The sequence below is a fragment of the Cervus elaphus genome, chromosome 17 (assembly GCF_910594005.1).
Source record: "Cervus elaphus chromosome 17, mCerEla1.1, whole genome shotgun sequence".
NCBI lineage: Eukaryota > Metazoa > Chordata > Mammalia > Artiodactyla > Cervidae > Cervus > Cervus elaphus.
In genome coordinates, this window is record NC_057831.1 from 57,237,698 (window position 1) to 57,254,564 (window position 16,867).

The 16,867-nt window shown below is 36.7% G+C and overlaps 1 protein-coding gene across 5 annotated transcripts in view; it reads left to right on the plus strand.

Annotated features, from left to right (window-relative positions):
- KLHL5 (kelch like family member 5) overlaps nt 1-16,867 on the plus strand; it is an 82,780-nt gene that overhangs the window by 47,379 nt on the left and 18,534 nt on the right. For all 5 annotated transcript variants that reach the window (XM_043870993.1, XM_043870991.1, XM_043870989.1 and 2 more), the window contains one exon: nt 9,561-9,747. In XM_043870993.1, coding sequence (XP_043726928.1) covers nt 9,561-9,747 — 187 coding nt within the window. The remainder of the gene's footprint in view (nt 1-9,560; nt 9,748-16,867) is intronic.

Sequence of the window (16,867 nt, forward strand, 5' to 3'; positions counted from 1 at the left end):
AAGGAAATGGCAACCCACTCCAGTATTCTTGCCTGGGAAATCCCATAGACAGAGGAGCCTGGTGAGCTACAGTCCATGGGGTTGCATAAGAGTTGGACATGACTTAGCGACTGAACAACAAGACAGAGCGACTGAACCCAAATAAAGCTACATGCCTTTTCTACTGAACTGTTCTGCCTCTTGAATGTACTCCGTGTAAAATTGCTAGGTAAGGAGGATATCAGGTGGAGGAAGAAAACGATTAAAAAGCAAATCAGTAATTACAATCTAATGAGATGAAGTCTGTGATAGACATGGCATTATGAAAGCAATTGGAGTGGCCCACCTAGACTGATAGTGGAGAAGCTAGGAAAATCTCTGATGTGTCACTCAATTTGCAAGCCAAGTTAGTCACCCAAAAGAATGGGCATGATAGCCCAGAAAAGATAGGAGTCCTGGTTATGGAGCCATGAGCAAATATATCATGTTCTGAAATCTGAAGCTAGCATGCATGGCTGAAGTTACAGAAACAAAAAGGATAGTATTGAGAGATGAGACTGGAGAGTGAAACAGACCATATTGTGGAGGAATTCTGGTCATGCCAAAGAACTGGGATTTTTTTTTATCTAAAAGCAATGAGGAAGCACTAATGGATTTTAAGTAGGGAATGGCATAATTATCCTTTTATTTTAGAAAGATCCTATGATTGCATTGCAGAGAATAGATTGGAGGGATCAAAGTAGGAACCTGCTAAGGAAGACTATTGGATTCCGACAAGTGAATTAAGCACTTTAAAAAAAAAAAAGTGGAGGTAGAGAAATTAATTACAACAGTCAAGAGCTATTTAGGAGGTAGGGTTGATAAACTGGAATGATTGAATGTACAAGGTGAAAAAAAGAAAGTCTGGAATAATTCTGACTTGTGCAACGGGATTGATGAAGGTGCTGTCAGTTAATACAGAATACAGGATGAAGCATTGATTTTGAAGGTGGGGAAGGAAGTAGAAGCAGCACATTCCCAGAGCTTATCCTTTAATCCTCTTAGAGTCTAAGAAGACGTTTTAGAAACTACTGATTTAGGTTGTTGAAGCCGAGGAGAAGAGAGTGACACCAATCAAAGAGAACATAAAAGCACTAGAGGTGGAACCCTAGGAGATACTAATATTTAGTGGTAGTCCAAAATCTGCCTAAGTAACTGTTCAGTTCAGTTCAGTTGCTCAGTCTTGTCTGACTCTTTGCAACCCCATGAACCATAGCACACCAGGCCCCCCTGTCCATCACCAACTCCCAGAGTTCACCCAAACTCATGTGCATCGAGTCAGTGATACCATCCAGCCATCTCATCCTCTGTCGTCCCCTTCTCCTCCTGCCCCCAATCCCTCCCAGCATCAGGGTCTTTTCCAATGAGTCAGCTCTTTGCATTAGGTGGCCAAAGTATTGGAGTTTCAGCCTCAGCATCAGTCCTTCCAATGAACACCCAGGACTAATCTCTTTTAGGATGGACTGGTTGGATCTCCTTGCAGTCCAAGGGACTCTCGAGAGTCTTCGCCAACACCACAGTTCAAAAGCATCAATTCTTCAGCGCTCAGCTTTCTTCACAGTCCGACTGTCACATCCATACATGACTACTGGAAAAACCATAGCCTTGACTAGACGGATCTTTGTTGGCAAAGTAATATCTCTGCTTTTTAATATGCTGTCTAGGTTGGTCATAACTTTCCTGCCAAGGAGTAAGTCTTTTAATTTCATGGCTGCAATCACCATCTGCAGTGATTTGGGGGCCCAAAAAAATAAAGTCTGACACTATTTCCACTGTTTCCCTATCTATTTCCCATGAAGTGATGGGACTGGATGCCATGATCTCAGTTTTCTGAATGTTAAGCTTTAAGCCAACTTTTTCACTCTCCTCTTTCATTTTCATCAAGAGGCTCATTAGTTTCTCTTCACTTTCTGCCATAAGGGTGGTGTCATCTGCATACCTGAGGTTATTGATATTTCTCCTGGAAATCTTGATTCCAGCTTGTGCTTCTTCCAGCCAGCGTTTCTCATGATGTACTCTGCATATAAATTAAATAAGCAGGGTGAGAATATACAGCCTTGACGTACTCCTTTTCCTATTTGGAACCAGTCTGTTGTTCCATGTCCAGTTCTAACTGTTGCTTCCTGACCTGCATACAGGTTTCTCAAGAGGCAGGTCAGGTGGTCTGGTATTCCCATAAATAACTGTAAGTAAGTATTAGTCTCTGAGTCGCGCCCAACTCTTTTGCGACCCCATGGACTGCAGCCCACCAGGCTCCACTGTCCATGAGATTTTCCAGGCAAGGCTACTGGAATGGGTTGCCATTTCCTTCTCCAGGGGATCTTCCCAACCCAGGGTTTGAACCTGGGTCTCTTGCACTGCAGGCAGATTCTTTACTGACTGAGCTACAAGGGAAGCCCAAATAACTGTAGTACTATTAAAAAGAGATTGCAGGTTCAAGAACGGAAAATTTTAATATCATTAGATGCTGCAGAAAAGACAGATAAGGACAATAAATGCATTGGATTAGCCCAGTGTTTCTCGAAGTGTGTTCCCCAACTGTAAGATCAGTACCACGTGGGTAATTGTTTAAAATGAAAATGATTAGGCTTCCACCTACTAAATCTGAAATTCTGGTGGTGGGGCTAAGCCAGTTGTGTTTTAATAAGCCCTCAATGCATCTGATGCACACTCAACTTTGAGAACCACTGTCTTAGCCCAGGGAGTAGCAACAATGGAAGCCACATTGCTCTGTATAATTTAAACAAGTTAATAACACCTCTTTGAGCAATGGGTTTTTTGGTTTTTTTTTTCTACAGTGATAATACTGTATGGCACCATTATGGCATTCGGAGATGCTAGCAAGGTTCTTTTTTTTCCTTACTAAAAGTAAAGCACAAATTTGGAGAATTACAATTGTCAAGTGATAAAGTATTGAAGTAGACTCTAAAATCATCAAGAAAATTTTGGATTATATTCTGAATGTTTTATTTTAAAAGATAGGAAAAGGATGAAATTGCTAAGAGAGTAGATCTGAAAAGTTTTCGTCACAGACATGAAAGAAGATAACTATGTGGGGATGAATGTTAACTAGACTTACTATGGTAATCATTTCCCAATATATAGATATGTCAAATCATGTTATACATCTAAAGCTAATGTTATATGTCATTTATATCTTAATAAAAAATAAACGTGACAAATGAAAGCAAAAAATGTCTAGTGCCTATCAAATAAATGACTGATTTTTTAAAAATTACCAGTACATCTAGTTACCTAAAGAATTTACTTTCATAAAATAATTCCTTTCTCATAGAGTTTTAACCCTACTCTGTTGGTAAGAAACATTCTCTTTTAGCCTAACTATAATGAGTTCAACCTACATATAGTCATTTTATTGTAGTGTCTCCTTAAAATAATATAGGAAATAATATATATTATTATAATCCTCAACCAAATAATCATTTTAGTGTGGCTCTATTTTTAAACTCTGAATAATCCAGAAGATAGGTGTGTGTGGTTTTATTTTACCTTTGAAAGCATTCCAGGCTTTTCTGTTTGATGCTATTTTTAAAAATGTGGATGAAAATGCAGTTCGCCCTCAAACAGCATGGGGATTATTCTGTGTATAACGTATCACCTGCCCTCCATCTGAGGTTCCTCCATATCTATGGATTCAACTAACCATGGATTGTGTCATACTGTAGTATTTATTGTTGAAAAATATCTACATATAAGTGGACCTTCATGGTTCATATCCGTGTTGTTCTAGGTCAACTGCATTAGGGCATTATTTTAAATATTTTGATACCTAAATTCTTAATATTCCCAATGATTAGTCTGTATTACAGGTATCTTGGTCTCCGCTATTTGTTCTCAATTCTCATTATTGTTTTTTACTAAAATTCAGAAATATAAAACGAATCAGTATTTATCTTTAGCATTCTTTTAATTTACAAGTTTGCGGTACCAAAACACTTTTTAAAGCCTGTGGAGTTCATAAATCATTCACATTCTGTTTTTCACTCTAAGTAGTATTTGGGGGAAATATTACTATTGGGGGGAGATAGTTTTAGTGCAAGTCATATCAGTTTGGTTCAGTCGCTCAGTTGTGTCTGACTCTTTGCGACCCCATGAATTGCAGCATGCCAGGCCTCCCTGTCCATCACCAACTCCCAGAGTCTACTCAAACTCATGTCCATCGTGTTGGCGATGCCATCCAACCATCTCATCCTCTGTCGTCCCCTTCTCCTCCCGCCTTCAATTTTTCCCAGCATCAGGGTCTTTTCCAGTGAGTCAGTTCTTCACGTCAGGTGGCCAGAGTATTGAAGTTCAACTTCAGCATCAGTCCTTCCAATGAATATTCAGGGCTGATTTCTTTAGAATTGACTGGTTGGATCTCGTTGCAGTGCAAGGGACTCTCAAGAGTCTTCAACGCCACAGTTCAAAAGCATCAATTCTTTGGTGCTCAGCTTTCTTTCTAGTCCAACTCCCACATCCATACATGACTACTGGAAAAACCATAGCTTTGACTAGATGGACCTTTGTTCGCAAAGTAATGTCTCTGCTTTTTAATATATTATCTAGGTTGGTCATAGCTTTTCTTCCAAGGAGCAAACACCTTTTCATTTCATGGCTGCAGTCACCATCTGCAGATTTTGGAGCCCCTAAAAATAAAGTCTGTCACTGTTTCCATTGTTTCCCCGTCTATTTTCCATGAAGTGATAGGACCAGATGCCATGATCTTAGTTTTCTGAATGTTGAGTTTTAAGCTAACTTTTTCACTCTCCTCCTTTACTTTCATCAAGAGACTCTTTAGTTCTTTGCTTTCTGCCATGAGGGTCATGTCATCTGCATATCTGAGGTTATTGATATTTCTCCCAGCAGACTTGATTCCAGCTTGTGCTTCATCTAGCCCGGCATTTCTCATGATGTACTCTGCATATAAGTTAAATAAGCAGGGTGACAATATACAGACTTGACGTACTCCTTTCCCGATTCCACTGGTTCCACTGAGTGGAACCAGTGTGGTGTTCCATGTCTCGTTCTAACTGCTGCTTCTTGAACTGCATACAGATTTCTCAAGAGGCAGGTCAGGTGGTCTAGTATTCCCATCTCTTTTAAGAATTTTCCACAGTTTATTGTGATCCACACAGTTAAAGGCTTTGGTGTAGTCAATAAAGCAAAAGTAGACGTTTTTCTGAAACTCTCTTGCTGCTTCTATGATCCATCGGATTTGGCAGTTTGATCTCTGGTTCCTCTGCCTTTTCTAAATCCATCTGGAAGTTCATGGTTCACGTACTGTTGAAGCCTGGCTTGGAGAATTTTGAGCATCACTTTACTAGCGTGTGAGATGAGTGCAATTGTGTCATAGTTTGAACATTCTTTGGCATTGGAATGAAAACTGACCTTTTCCAGTCCTGTGGCCACTGACCTCTTCCAGTCCTGTGGCCAAGTTTTCCAAATTTGCTGGCATACTGAGTGCAGCACTTTAACAGCATCATCTTTTAGGATTTGAAATAGCTCAGCTGGAATTCCATCACCTCCACTGGCTTTCTTCATAGTGATGCTTCCTAAGGCCAACTTGACTTCACATTCCAGGATGTCTGGCTCTAGGTGAGTGTTCACACCATCGTGGTTATCTGGGTCATGAAGATCTTCTTTGAATAGTTCTTCTGTGTATTCTTGCCACCTCTTCTTAATATCTTCTGCTTCTGTTAGGTCCATACCATTTCTGTCCTTTATTGTGCTCATCTTTGCATGAAATGTTTCCTTGGTATCTCTGATTTTCTTGAAGAGATCTCTAGTCTTTCCCATTCTATTGTTTTCCTCTATTTCTTTGCATTGATCGCTGAGGAAGGCTTTCTTATCTCTCCTTGCTGTTCTTTGGAACTCTGCATTCAAATGAGAGTATCTTTCCTTTTCTCCTTTGCCTTTAGCTTCTCTTCTTTTCTCAGCTGTTTGCAAGGCCTTGTCAAGTATCTGAGTGAGGATAAAAATTTACAAATTGAACATGTTTCTCATCTTTTCTAAATGTTTCCACTTTAGCAATTTGCCATTCTTTTTTGGCAGGGAACGTACACGGTATTACCCTAAAATGCAGAGTGAATGAGAGTCTGTGTTTTGTAGTCCTTTCTCAGTGCTTTGTGAATCCTCTTCCGAGTGATGTCTGGTCTCCATTCATCTGGTGCTTATATTGCTGGATTCATATTTTCTTCCATTACTGTCATCTCTCTACTTAAGTATAATTAATCCCATTTATTCATAAATTATACTGTCAGCATGCTAAGAAATATATTTTACTGTAGTAACTGTTGAGTCTTCTAAGACTTTACTTTCTCCAATTTTTTCACATTTATTTTTATTTAGAATGGACTAAAGCATTTGTGTATAATAAGTAATAGAAACATTGAGATTTATCTAAATGAGCCATTTGATGTATATTCATTAATGACTTGTAACAAGTATAACTATATTTTGTGTGCATAGGATAACATGGAATGATTAATATCAGAATTTACACTCTGCCTTAGATCCTGAGACTTACATCTTTTTTTCAGCTTTGATGTTTGTTTTTATTAAAGTATAGTTGATTTGCAATATTGTTAATTTCTATTGTACATCAAAGTGATTCAGTTATACACATGTATAAACTCTTTTTAATATTCCTTTCCATTATGGTTTATCTTAAGATACTGAATGTAGTTTTCTGTGCTATGTGTTATATATATAAAATAATTTATATCTGCTAACCCCAACCTCCCACTCCGTTTCCCCCTCAGCTCCCTCCCCCTTAAAAATCACCTATCTGTTCTCTATGTCGAGACGTCTGTCTCAATTTGGCTTTTTTTGCCTTTCACATGCCATTCTCAGTTGCCAGATGCCACAAACTATTTTACAGTTACTTTTGTTGGAGACTTTCTTCTCTTCCATTATCAAAATATGAACATAGTCTCAACATTATTAGCCATTAAATAAATACAAAGTAAACTCGCATTTTTCACCCACTCAAGTGGCTGAAAAGAGAAGAGTAGATAGCTGGTGGGAATATAAATAGTGCAGACACCTTTGAGAACAGTTTGGCAGTTGCTTAAACAGTTAACATAAATGTACCATATGACCTAACAGTTCTACTCCTGAAAATATATCTACATAGAGATTTGCACGCAAATGTTCTTAGCAGCCTTATTCATAATAGCCAAAAACTTGAATGTGCCTATATACATACAATGATGTAGTAGTCAATAGTAAAAAGAAATGGATACCGATACATGTTACACATCAATGAACCTCAAAAACATGATAAATGAAAAAAGCAAGATGCCGGAGACCATGCATTGTATGATCCAATTTATACAAAGCATCTAAAGCCAAATCTATAGAGACAGATTAGAGCTTGGAACAGGAGATAGGAACCGAGATTAACAGTAAACAGACATTTAGGATCTAATCAGGGTGATGAGAATGTTCCAAAACTTTTTATAGTAATGGTTGCACAACTTGGTAAATTTACTAAAAATCATTGAACTGTATACTTGAAATGGTGAATTATACAGTATATAAAATATACCTTACATTGTCAAATACAATCCTACAGTATATCAGAAGGGTAATACACTATGACCAGGAAGATCTTTTTCCAGGAATATAAGAATGGTTGAGTGTTAGGAAATCTGTCAAGGTAATTATATCAATAATTTAAAGGAGAAAAAGCCGTATAATCATATCACTAGCTGTATAAAAGATATTTGGAAAAAATTAACCATTCTTAATTTTAAAACTCTAAAATAAGGAGAGAAGAAAACAACATGTCTATAACAAAGATAAGTTATTTAAACATAGTAAAAAATTAAATGCTATAGTAACTATTATCCTAAATAGTGAAACACTGAAACCATATCAATTTAAACTATAAGGTATGGATACTCTTTATCACTCTAATTATTTAACATTGCTTGGAGGGTTTTAGCAATTGCATCAATGAAATGAAAATGATATAATTGGTGTATACATTACAAAAAGGTGTAACTATCCCTATTTGGCAGTTATTGTGATTGTATGCCTAACAGGTAGAGTTTGATAAGGGAATGTGGTGAAGTAGTAGGTTAAAATACAAGTATGCAATAATCAATAGGATTTTTGTTCTCCAGCAGAAATGCAAAGTGGAAATTCAATAATTTATTTCTAGTAGCAATGAAAATAATAAAACTTGTAGGAATATATTTAATAAAAGGTATGATTCCTACATGAAGAAAACTAAACAATGGGATGGCTTCTTGAGCTGAAAGATGTATTATAAAAATATAAATTCTCCCAAAATTAATAAATTTAATGCAGTTCCTATTAGAATTCAAACAGGATCAAGATGGTGATGTGGAATTAGACAAATCTGTCTTGAATTTATATGGAAAGTAAAGATTCAAAAATAGCCCAGAAAATTATTAAAATGAATAGTGAAGGTAGATTTATGTCAGATAAGCAAAAAATGTCATAAGACACTGTAATAGGGATTTCCTTGGCAGTCCAGTGGTTAAGACTTTGCTAAGTGGTTAAGACTTTGCTAAGACTTTGCTGTTTCCATCCTTGGTCTGGGAAGTAAGATCCTACATGCCCCATGGCCAAAAAAAACAAATCATAAAACAAGCAATATTGTAACAAATTCAATGAAGACTTTTTTTTAAAAAGATACTGTAGTATTAGGAAAGGAATAGACAAATATATCAGTGGAACAGAATAGAGAATCAAAAAACAGATTTCATATATCTTGAGACTACTATGACCAAGGGTCAATTCATTTGGGAAATGGAGGGAATTATTTTGTTCTAGAACTAGCTATTCGTCTGGAAGAAAAAGTATTTCTCATACTCTGTTTAAAAATTAACTTCAAATGAATTAGTATCCTAAATGAAAGAAATAAGGCAATAAAGAGGTAAGTAAGGGGATGGAGAACCAAGCACAGAAGAAGAGAAACTCATCTTTTTTTTTTTTAAATTCATCTTTTAAAGGTAAGCTGTAACCATACTTATGCATTTATGTAAAATTACATAGGTAAAAAATGTAGAATTCAATGAAGTACAAGGAATTTTATTTCTTTTAAAATAATCAACGATTCAGTGTTCTTTGCCCCTTGGAAAAATTGTAAAGTTTGTTTTTGCTGTTGTTGCTGGTTGAACATTCCTTAGAGAGGCCAGATAAATGTGGTCTAGTCAACTTCCACTTACAATTATTCTTCAGTTAAAACTATTTCTAACTTAGTAAAATGATTTATTTTAGAAAATCTGGAAAATATAGAAACATACCAGAAAAGTTATTTTAAAAAGCACCAGTTTCCCCACTACCCAGAGATAAGCACTATTAAGATTTTAAAGCATACCACTTTTCCTTAGTTCTGCTTTTCAGTAAAATGTAAATTTTGCAACTGTTGAATATTTTAGTTAAAAATAGATGTCCAGACTTGGATTTTTTTAAATGAGATAATTTCCATTTTTGAACGTTTGTGTTTATTCTTTTAGCCTCATTGTTTTCTTGATCAGTCAATATACATATTCACTATTTTTTTCTAGTTCCTAGCAGACATGGAAAATAATGCACTTTTTCGAGATGATATAGAATGTCAGAAACTAATTATGGAAGCAATGAAGTATCACCTACTACCAGAGAGACGGCCCATGTTACAGAGTCCTCGGACAAAACCTAGGAAGTCAACTGTTGGTACGTTATTTGCAGTTGGAGGAATGGATTCAACAAAAGGTATTAAATAATCTTTTATTTGAAGAAACATACAAAATGAATTTTTGTTTTTCTTTGAAGTATAGCTGATTCACAGTGTTGTTAGTGTGAGGTGTCCAGCAGAGTGATTCAGCTATACATAGCCATGTAGCCACTCTTTTTAAGATTCTTTTCCCATATGGGTCATTACAGAATATTGAATTCCCTTTGCAATACAGTAGGTCCTTGTTAGTTATCTATTTTATATATAGTAATGTGTATATGTCAATTCCAGTTTCCCAATTTATCCCTCCCCTCTTTTCCTTATTAACCATAAGATTGTTTTTTACATCTGTAACTCTCTCTCTCTTTTGTAAAGAAGTTCATTTGTACCTATTTTTTAGATTCCACATATAAGCTATAGCATATGATATTTGTCCTTCTCTGACTTACTTCACTCAGTGTGAAAATCTCTGGGTCCATCCATGTTGGTGCAAATGGCATTATTTTGTTCTTTTTAGTGGCTGAGTAGTATTCCATTATATATGTATATCTTATTATATATAATATATATATATATATATGTATACGACATCTTTTTTATCCATTCATCTGTCCATGGACATTTAGGTTGCTTTCTTGCCTTGGCTATTGTAAATAGTGCTGCAGTGAACATCTGGGTACGTGTATCTTTTCGAAAGAAAACAGAAAAGATGAATTAGTAACAACTAAGGCTTATGAGCTCCTTGGAGAAGTAGCTGATTCTAGCACTGAGGTAGGAAAAGTACAAGATAAGCCTAGAACAACTTGTAGTGCCAGAGAGTAAGGAAGTGCCCAATGATGGAAACAGGTCAAGAGATAGAGCAGACAGTTTGTAAGGGCTACCACTGTCCAAACCTGGGAGAATTTCAACATCAAAATAAATAATGGTAGCCAAAGATTATAAATAAGTATTCATGAATTCATACTGATACAAACAGAAGGAGAAGGGAATGCTCTTCCTTACAGTAGAGTACCAACTAATTAAAATATAGAAGCAAAGATGGGATTAGAAAAATCACCATTTGGCAATCATCATATTAATAAGTAATTCAGTCAATCATCAGTTCTCTAAGACTCATAGGTGAAAGTTTTTGAGAGCAGGATCTTTAGTCTCAAAGTATCTGCCAGTCACTTGCTTATTAGTCAAGCATAAGTTATGTCTTATGGTAGAGAGACTTGACACACACACCTAAACCAAATAATCGATATTTACAATTTTGGCAATCAGTAATCATATTGCCAGTAAAGAGACTAAGCAGCAGCCTGTGCTTATGTGATGTACTGAGAACTCACCTGGACATCTGTGGTATTCCTGCCAAAAGTATGTAATATGGACTTAATCATAAGAAAAAGACAAATTCAAATTGAGAGACATGCTACAAAATAACTTATCCAAGGTATTCCAAAATGTCAACATCATGAAATACAAAAAGAAAAAGATTTAGGAATTTGTCTCAGATTACAGAGATATGACAGCTTTTACAATACATCATCTTGGATTTTCGTTTGCTATGAAGGACATTAAAATGAAAGTTGCTCAGTCGTGTCTGACTCTTTGCAACCCCATGGATAGTCCGTGGAATTCTCCAGACCAGAATACTAGAGTGGGTAGCTGTTCCCTTCTCCAGGGGATCTTCCCAACCCAGGGATCGAACTCAGGTCTCCCACATTGCAGGCAGATTCTTTACCAGCTGAGACACAAGGGAAGCCCAAGAATACTGGATGGATAGCCTATCCCTTCTCCAGTGAATCTTCCCAACCCAGGAATCAAACCGGAGTCTCCTGCATTGCAGAGTGTTTACCAGCTGAGCTGCCGAGGAAACCGTAATTGGGACAAATGATGAAATCCAAATAAGATCTGTAGATTAGATAGCAGCATTGTATAAATGTTGATTTCCAGATTTTGATGATCGTATTGTGGTTTTGTAAGAGGATTTGTAGTTTAGAAGAAGCAACACTGAGATATTTAGGGATACAGGGGCATCGTGATTCCCAGTGGCTCAGTGGTAAAGAATCCACTTGCAATACAGGAGATGTGGGTTTGATCCCTGGGTCGGGAAGATTTCCTGGAGGAGGATGTGACAACCCACTCTAGTATTCTTGCTTAGGAAACCCCATGGACAGAGAGACCTGGCATGCCACAGTCTGGGGTCACAAAGAGTCAGACACGACTGAACAACTAAGCATGCATGGTCATCATTTTTGCAACTCACTTTGATGAAACAGTTCAGAAAAACATTCATGCATACAGATGTACATACATAGATAACAAGTGTAAAATATAAATATGCAGGAAATCTAGGTCAAGAGTATCTGGAAATCTTTGTACCCTTCTTGCAGCATTTGTTATTCATAGTAACGTTAATAACAACAAACACCATGCCCAATGCCTACTCAATGCCAGGTATTGTGCAAGAAGCTTTCTGTTTATGTGTATGTATTTTTTCTCAGCATACATTGATCTCCTCTTCCTCTGAATTCCTAGTACTAATAATTTGCAGGCTCCTGACAATACCTCTGACTTCTGGCTACTTCTGTGGTCTCAATTCTCTTGTATTACTTGTTTGACTAAAACACTTGATGCAGTGATCATATCTAAAGGTTTCTCCTCTATGTGATATTTCTAAGAAATGTCAAAACATGAGCTCTAATTGAAAATCTTGGATTGTTATTTAACTTTTAGGTTATAAAATATAAATAAATATAAATATAGCTATTATTGCACATAGCATATAGTGCTATGTATATGTAGATGCTTAAGTTTTAAATATAGACTTGATGACTCAGTGTTATAGAAATACATAAAGATAACTGATTGGAGTTATAATGTAAGTATTTGAACATTTTTGGAGACCTCCACTGTCCAGATAACAGATCTGCAAATACTTATTAAATAACCTGCTATATGTCCGGAACTGGTGCTTAGCTTTGTAGTCATTACCAGCACTTAACTCTTCTCCTCAATCTTTCCTTCTCTTTTTCAAGGCTTTAACTGCTATCTCTGTATTAATTATACTCTCACATTTTGATTTTTTATCATTTATTATTGAAGTATAATTGATTTACAGTATTGTGTTAATTTCTGCTCTATAGCAAAGTGATTCAGTTCTGTATACATCCTTTTCTATTTTCTATTCCATAATGGTTTATCATAGGATATTGAGTATAGTTCCCTGTGCTATACAGTAGGACCTTGTTGTTTTAACATCTTCTATAAAAAGGTTTGCATTTGCTGATCCCAAACTCCCAGTTCATCCCTCCCCCAGCTCCCCTCCTCCTTGGCAACCACATGTATTCTCTATGCCTGTGAGTCTGTTTCTGTTTGGTAGATAAGTTCATTTGTGTCATATTTCAGATTCCGCAAAATAAGTCTTGCACTTTGACTTTATTCTCATATTTCCAACTTGTATAAAATACCTATTTGATGTTCGGTTTTCACCTTAAACGTCATGTATTCAAATCTTCTCTGACCGTGTCTCTCAGACTTGAGAACTTGTGATCATAGTTCAGTGCTCCTCAGAGGACATCTACTCTGGCTCATTCAAGCAAATAAGGAATTTACTGGGCGGCTATTGAGAAATGGATAGGACTACATTCACTGTCCCTGCTTCTTTATAAATCCTACTTTAGGTTTTAAATTCCAGGTTCAGACATCCATTTGACTAGCTTTAGGTCAGTCATAGGCCCTAAAATTCCAAAGACAATGACTGTCTTAAATCCAGAAAAGAGGGGCTGTATGTATACACATGACTGACTCACTTTGCCTTATAGTAGAAACTATCACATCATTGTAAAGTAACTATACTCCAATAAAGATTCTTTTAAAAAAGAAAGATCTGCCTTTTCAGTTTTCTGGGAGATGGGTTCCTGGTTCCCATCAAGGCTCACACATACATAGGAAGAGTCCCCAAACTTGGGAAAGGAGCTTGAATTCTAAGTAGCCAAGTAAACAATACTTATCTCCTCTCTCCTTCTCTCTCTCAGACTTACATTCTGATAGTCACCAAGTGACTTCTTTCCAATGACTCCTAATTCTTCCAAATCTCCACTGCTGTCTTGATAACTCCAGTTAGCCTTCTCTCAACTCACAAATTTTGATTATGTTAATTTTGTGGGAGTAGCATTCATTATATTGTTAATAAATGTCAGGCATTATGCTAAGGACTTGACCTACATTATTTCATTTCATCTTCCTAGCAACTTGCAGAGCTGTATGTTATTACTGCCCTCTTTTACAGAAGAGGATACTGAGACAGTGAAGTTAAATAACTTTCCTAGGCTTACACAGCTAATTAGTGATGGAATCAAGATGCAGATAGGCATTTTGACTTTGGACACTATACTCTGCTTAATTCCCATGTTAACTTTTCTCTTAACATGCCACTGCTGTGCTCAAAAGCTTCAGCAATCTTTATTTCTTTACTGCACAAGGTATAAATTCCTCTCTCTAGGTTTCAAGACTTTCTGTAATCTGGCCTTTGCAGTTTGACCAAATTTATTTCTAAGCCTCTCTTAATAATCAAATACTCTGAGGTTCTGTCCTACTCAAGCTGTCTTCCCAGGCCTTGTCTTATTCCCAGTGTCTTTATAATGAAGAGCAATTTGCATTAGTTACATAGGAGTCTGATTATTGAGTTCTTGTTCCCTTCATATATCTGTTTAGTATAGACCCCCCCCCCTCAAATGAGCTAGTAATGGTTCTAAATAGCCACTAAAATGATATCAGGATATATTTGTGCTGACTTTTTTTTTAAAGGTCAATCCTTCAGTATAAATTAGGGAAATTCCAAGCTTTTACATAGGATTTTTACAGTTACTAAGATTTTGTTATTTGGAGGTAACATTTTTTAAGATACATGTTTCAGATTTTAAAATCTTACATCTTTAAGAATTACATTTGATATTAACAAGAGTTTTTAGTTACTAGTTCATATGACTCTGATACTGCTTAGTGAACTGTTTCTAAAAGGAATAACTTAAAATTCAAATTAGAAATCTTCTTTAAATTCATTAGTGAGGAGAGATAATTAGCAGGGCCTTTTTATTTGAGGAAGAAAGAAGTTTTTAAGGTAAAGTTTAGAGTGATGATTCAGTATACTATTACATAAAATATTTGTATCAGTAAAGTCTCATTTTGGCTAAAAATCACTAAGATTATTCAAATTCAAAAATATTTTTTCAACAGCGCTATATACAACAGAGTCTATCATATGACATTTGAGAATGCAACGATGGAAAAAGACTCAGTATTTATCTCAAATAACTTAAAACTTTTATAAGGTAAATAAAAATAGTAAAACTAGTTTAAGAAAAATAAATGCATACACACAGCCTTGGTGTCTCAGCAGTAAAGAGTCTGCCTGCCTGCAATGTAAGAGACTCGGTAGGAGCTAGGGGTTCAGTTCCTGGGTCTGGAAGAGTCCCCTGGAGAAGGAAATGACAACCCACTGCCATATTCTTGCCTGGAAAATCCCAGTGGACAGAGGAGCTTGGCGGGCTGCAGTCCCTGGGGTTGCAAGAGAACCGAACACAACTTATCAACTAAACAACAACAAAAATATGCATACACACACGTATTAAAGACTTTCAAGGTTTCTTGCCATATGTATAATGGCAAAACTATTTCTGAATTTTAGGAGACATCAATAGCATCAGTGCTCTGATGACCTAGTTGTGACAAATATTTCAGAATAAATGCTTGTCTTGATTGTAGTGCTATAAGAATAGCACTGATTGCATGTTGTATTAGAGGCTTAGAAGAGAGAAGTAAAGTAGACACTAATTGAACTCTTCATAACAGAGTTTTCCTCTATTTTGCATCGATCACTGAGGAAGGCTTTCTTATCTCTCCTGGCTATTCTTTGGAACTCTGCATTCAAATGGGTATATCTTTCCTTCTCTCCCTTGCTTTTTGCTTCCCTTCTTTTCACAGCCATTTGTAAGGCCTCCTCAGACAACCATTTTGCTTTTTTGTGTTTCTTTTCCATTGGGATGGTCTGGATCCCTGCCTCCTCTACAATGTCACGAACCTCCGTCCATAGTTCATCAAGCACTCTGTCTATCAGATCTAGTCCCTTAAATCTATTCTCACTTCCACTGTATAGTCATAATGGATTTGATTTAGGTCATACCTGAACGGTCTAGTGGTTTTCTCCACTTTCTTCCATTTCAGTCTGACTTTGGCGATAAGGAGTTCATGATCTGAGCCACAGTCAGCTCCCGATCTTGTTTTTGCTGACTGTATAGAGCTTCTCCATCTTTGGCTGCAAAGAATATAATCAAGCTGATTTCAGTGTTGACCATCTGGTGATGTCCATGTGTAGAGTCTTCTCTTGTATGGTTGGAAGAGGGGGTTTGCTATGACCAGTGCATTCTCTTGGCAAAACTCTTATTAGCCTTTGCTAATGAAGCCCTGCTTCATTCTGTACACCAAAGCCAAATTTGCCTGTTACTTCACATGTTTCTTGACTTCCTACTTTTGCATTCCAGTCCCCTATAATGAAAAGGACATCTTTTTGGGGTGTTAGTTCTAGAATGTCTTGTAGGTCTTCATAGAACTGTCAGCTTCTTCAGCGTTACTAGTCAGGGCATAGACTTGGATTACCGTGATATTGAATGGTTTGCCTTAGAAATGAACAGAGATCATTCTGTCATTTTTGAGATTGTATCCAAGTACTGCATTTTGGATTCTTTGGTGATGGCTACTCCATTTCTTTTAAGGGATTCCTGCCCACAGTAGTAGATAAAATAGTCATCTGAGTTAAATTCACCTATTCCAGTCCATCTTAGTTCGCTGATTCCCAGAATGTCGATGTTCACTCTTGTCATCTCCTGTTTGACCACTTCCAATTTGCCTTGATTCATGGACCTAAATTCCAGGTTCCTATGCAATATTGCTCTTTACAGCATTGAACCTTGCTTCTATCACCAGTCACATCCACAACTGGGTGTTGTTTTTGCTTTGGCTCCATCCCTTCATTCTTTCTGGAGTTATTTCTCCACTGATCTCCAGTAGCATATTGGGCATCTACTGACCTGGGGATTTCATCTTTCAGTGTCCTATCTTTTCACCTTTTCATACTGTTCATGGGGTTCCCAAGGCAAGAATACTGAAGTGGAC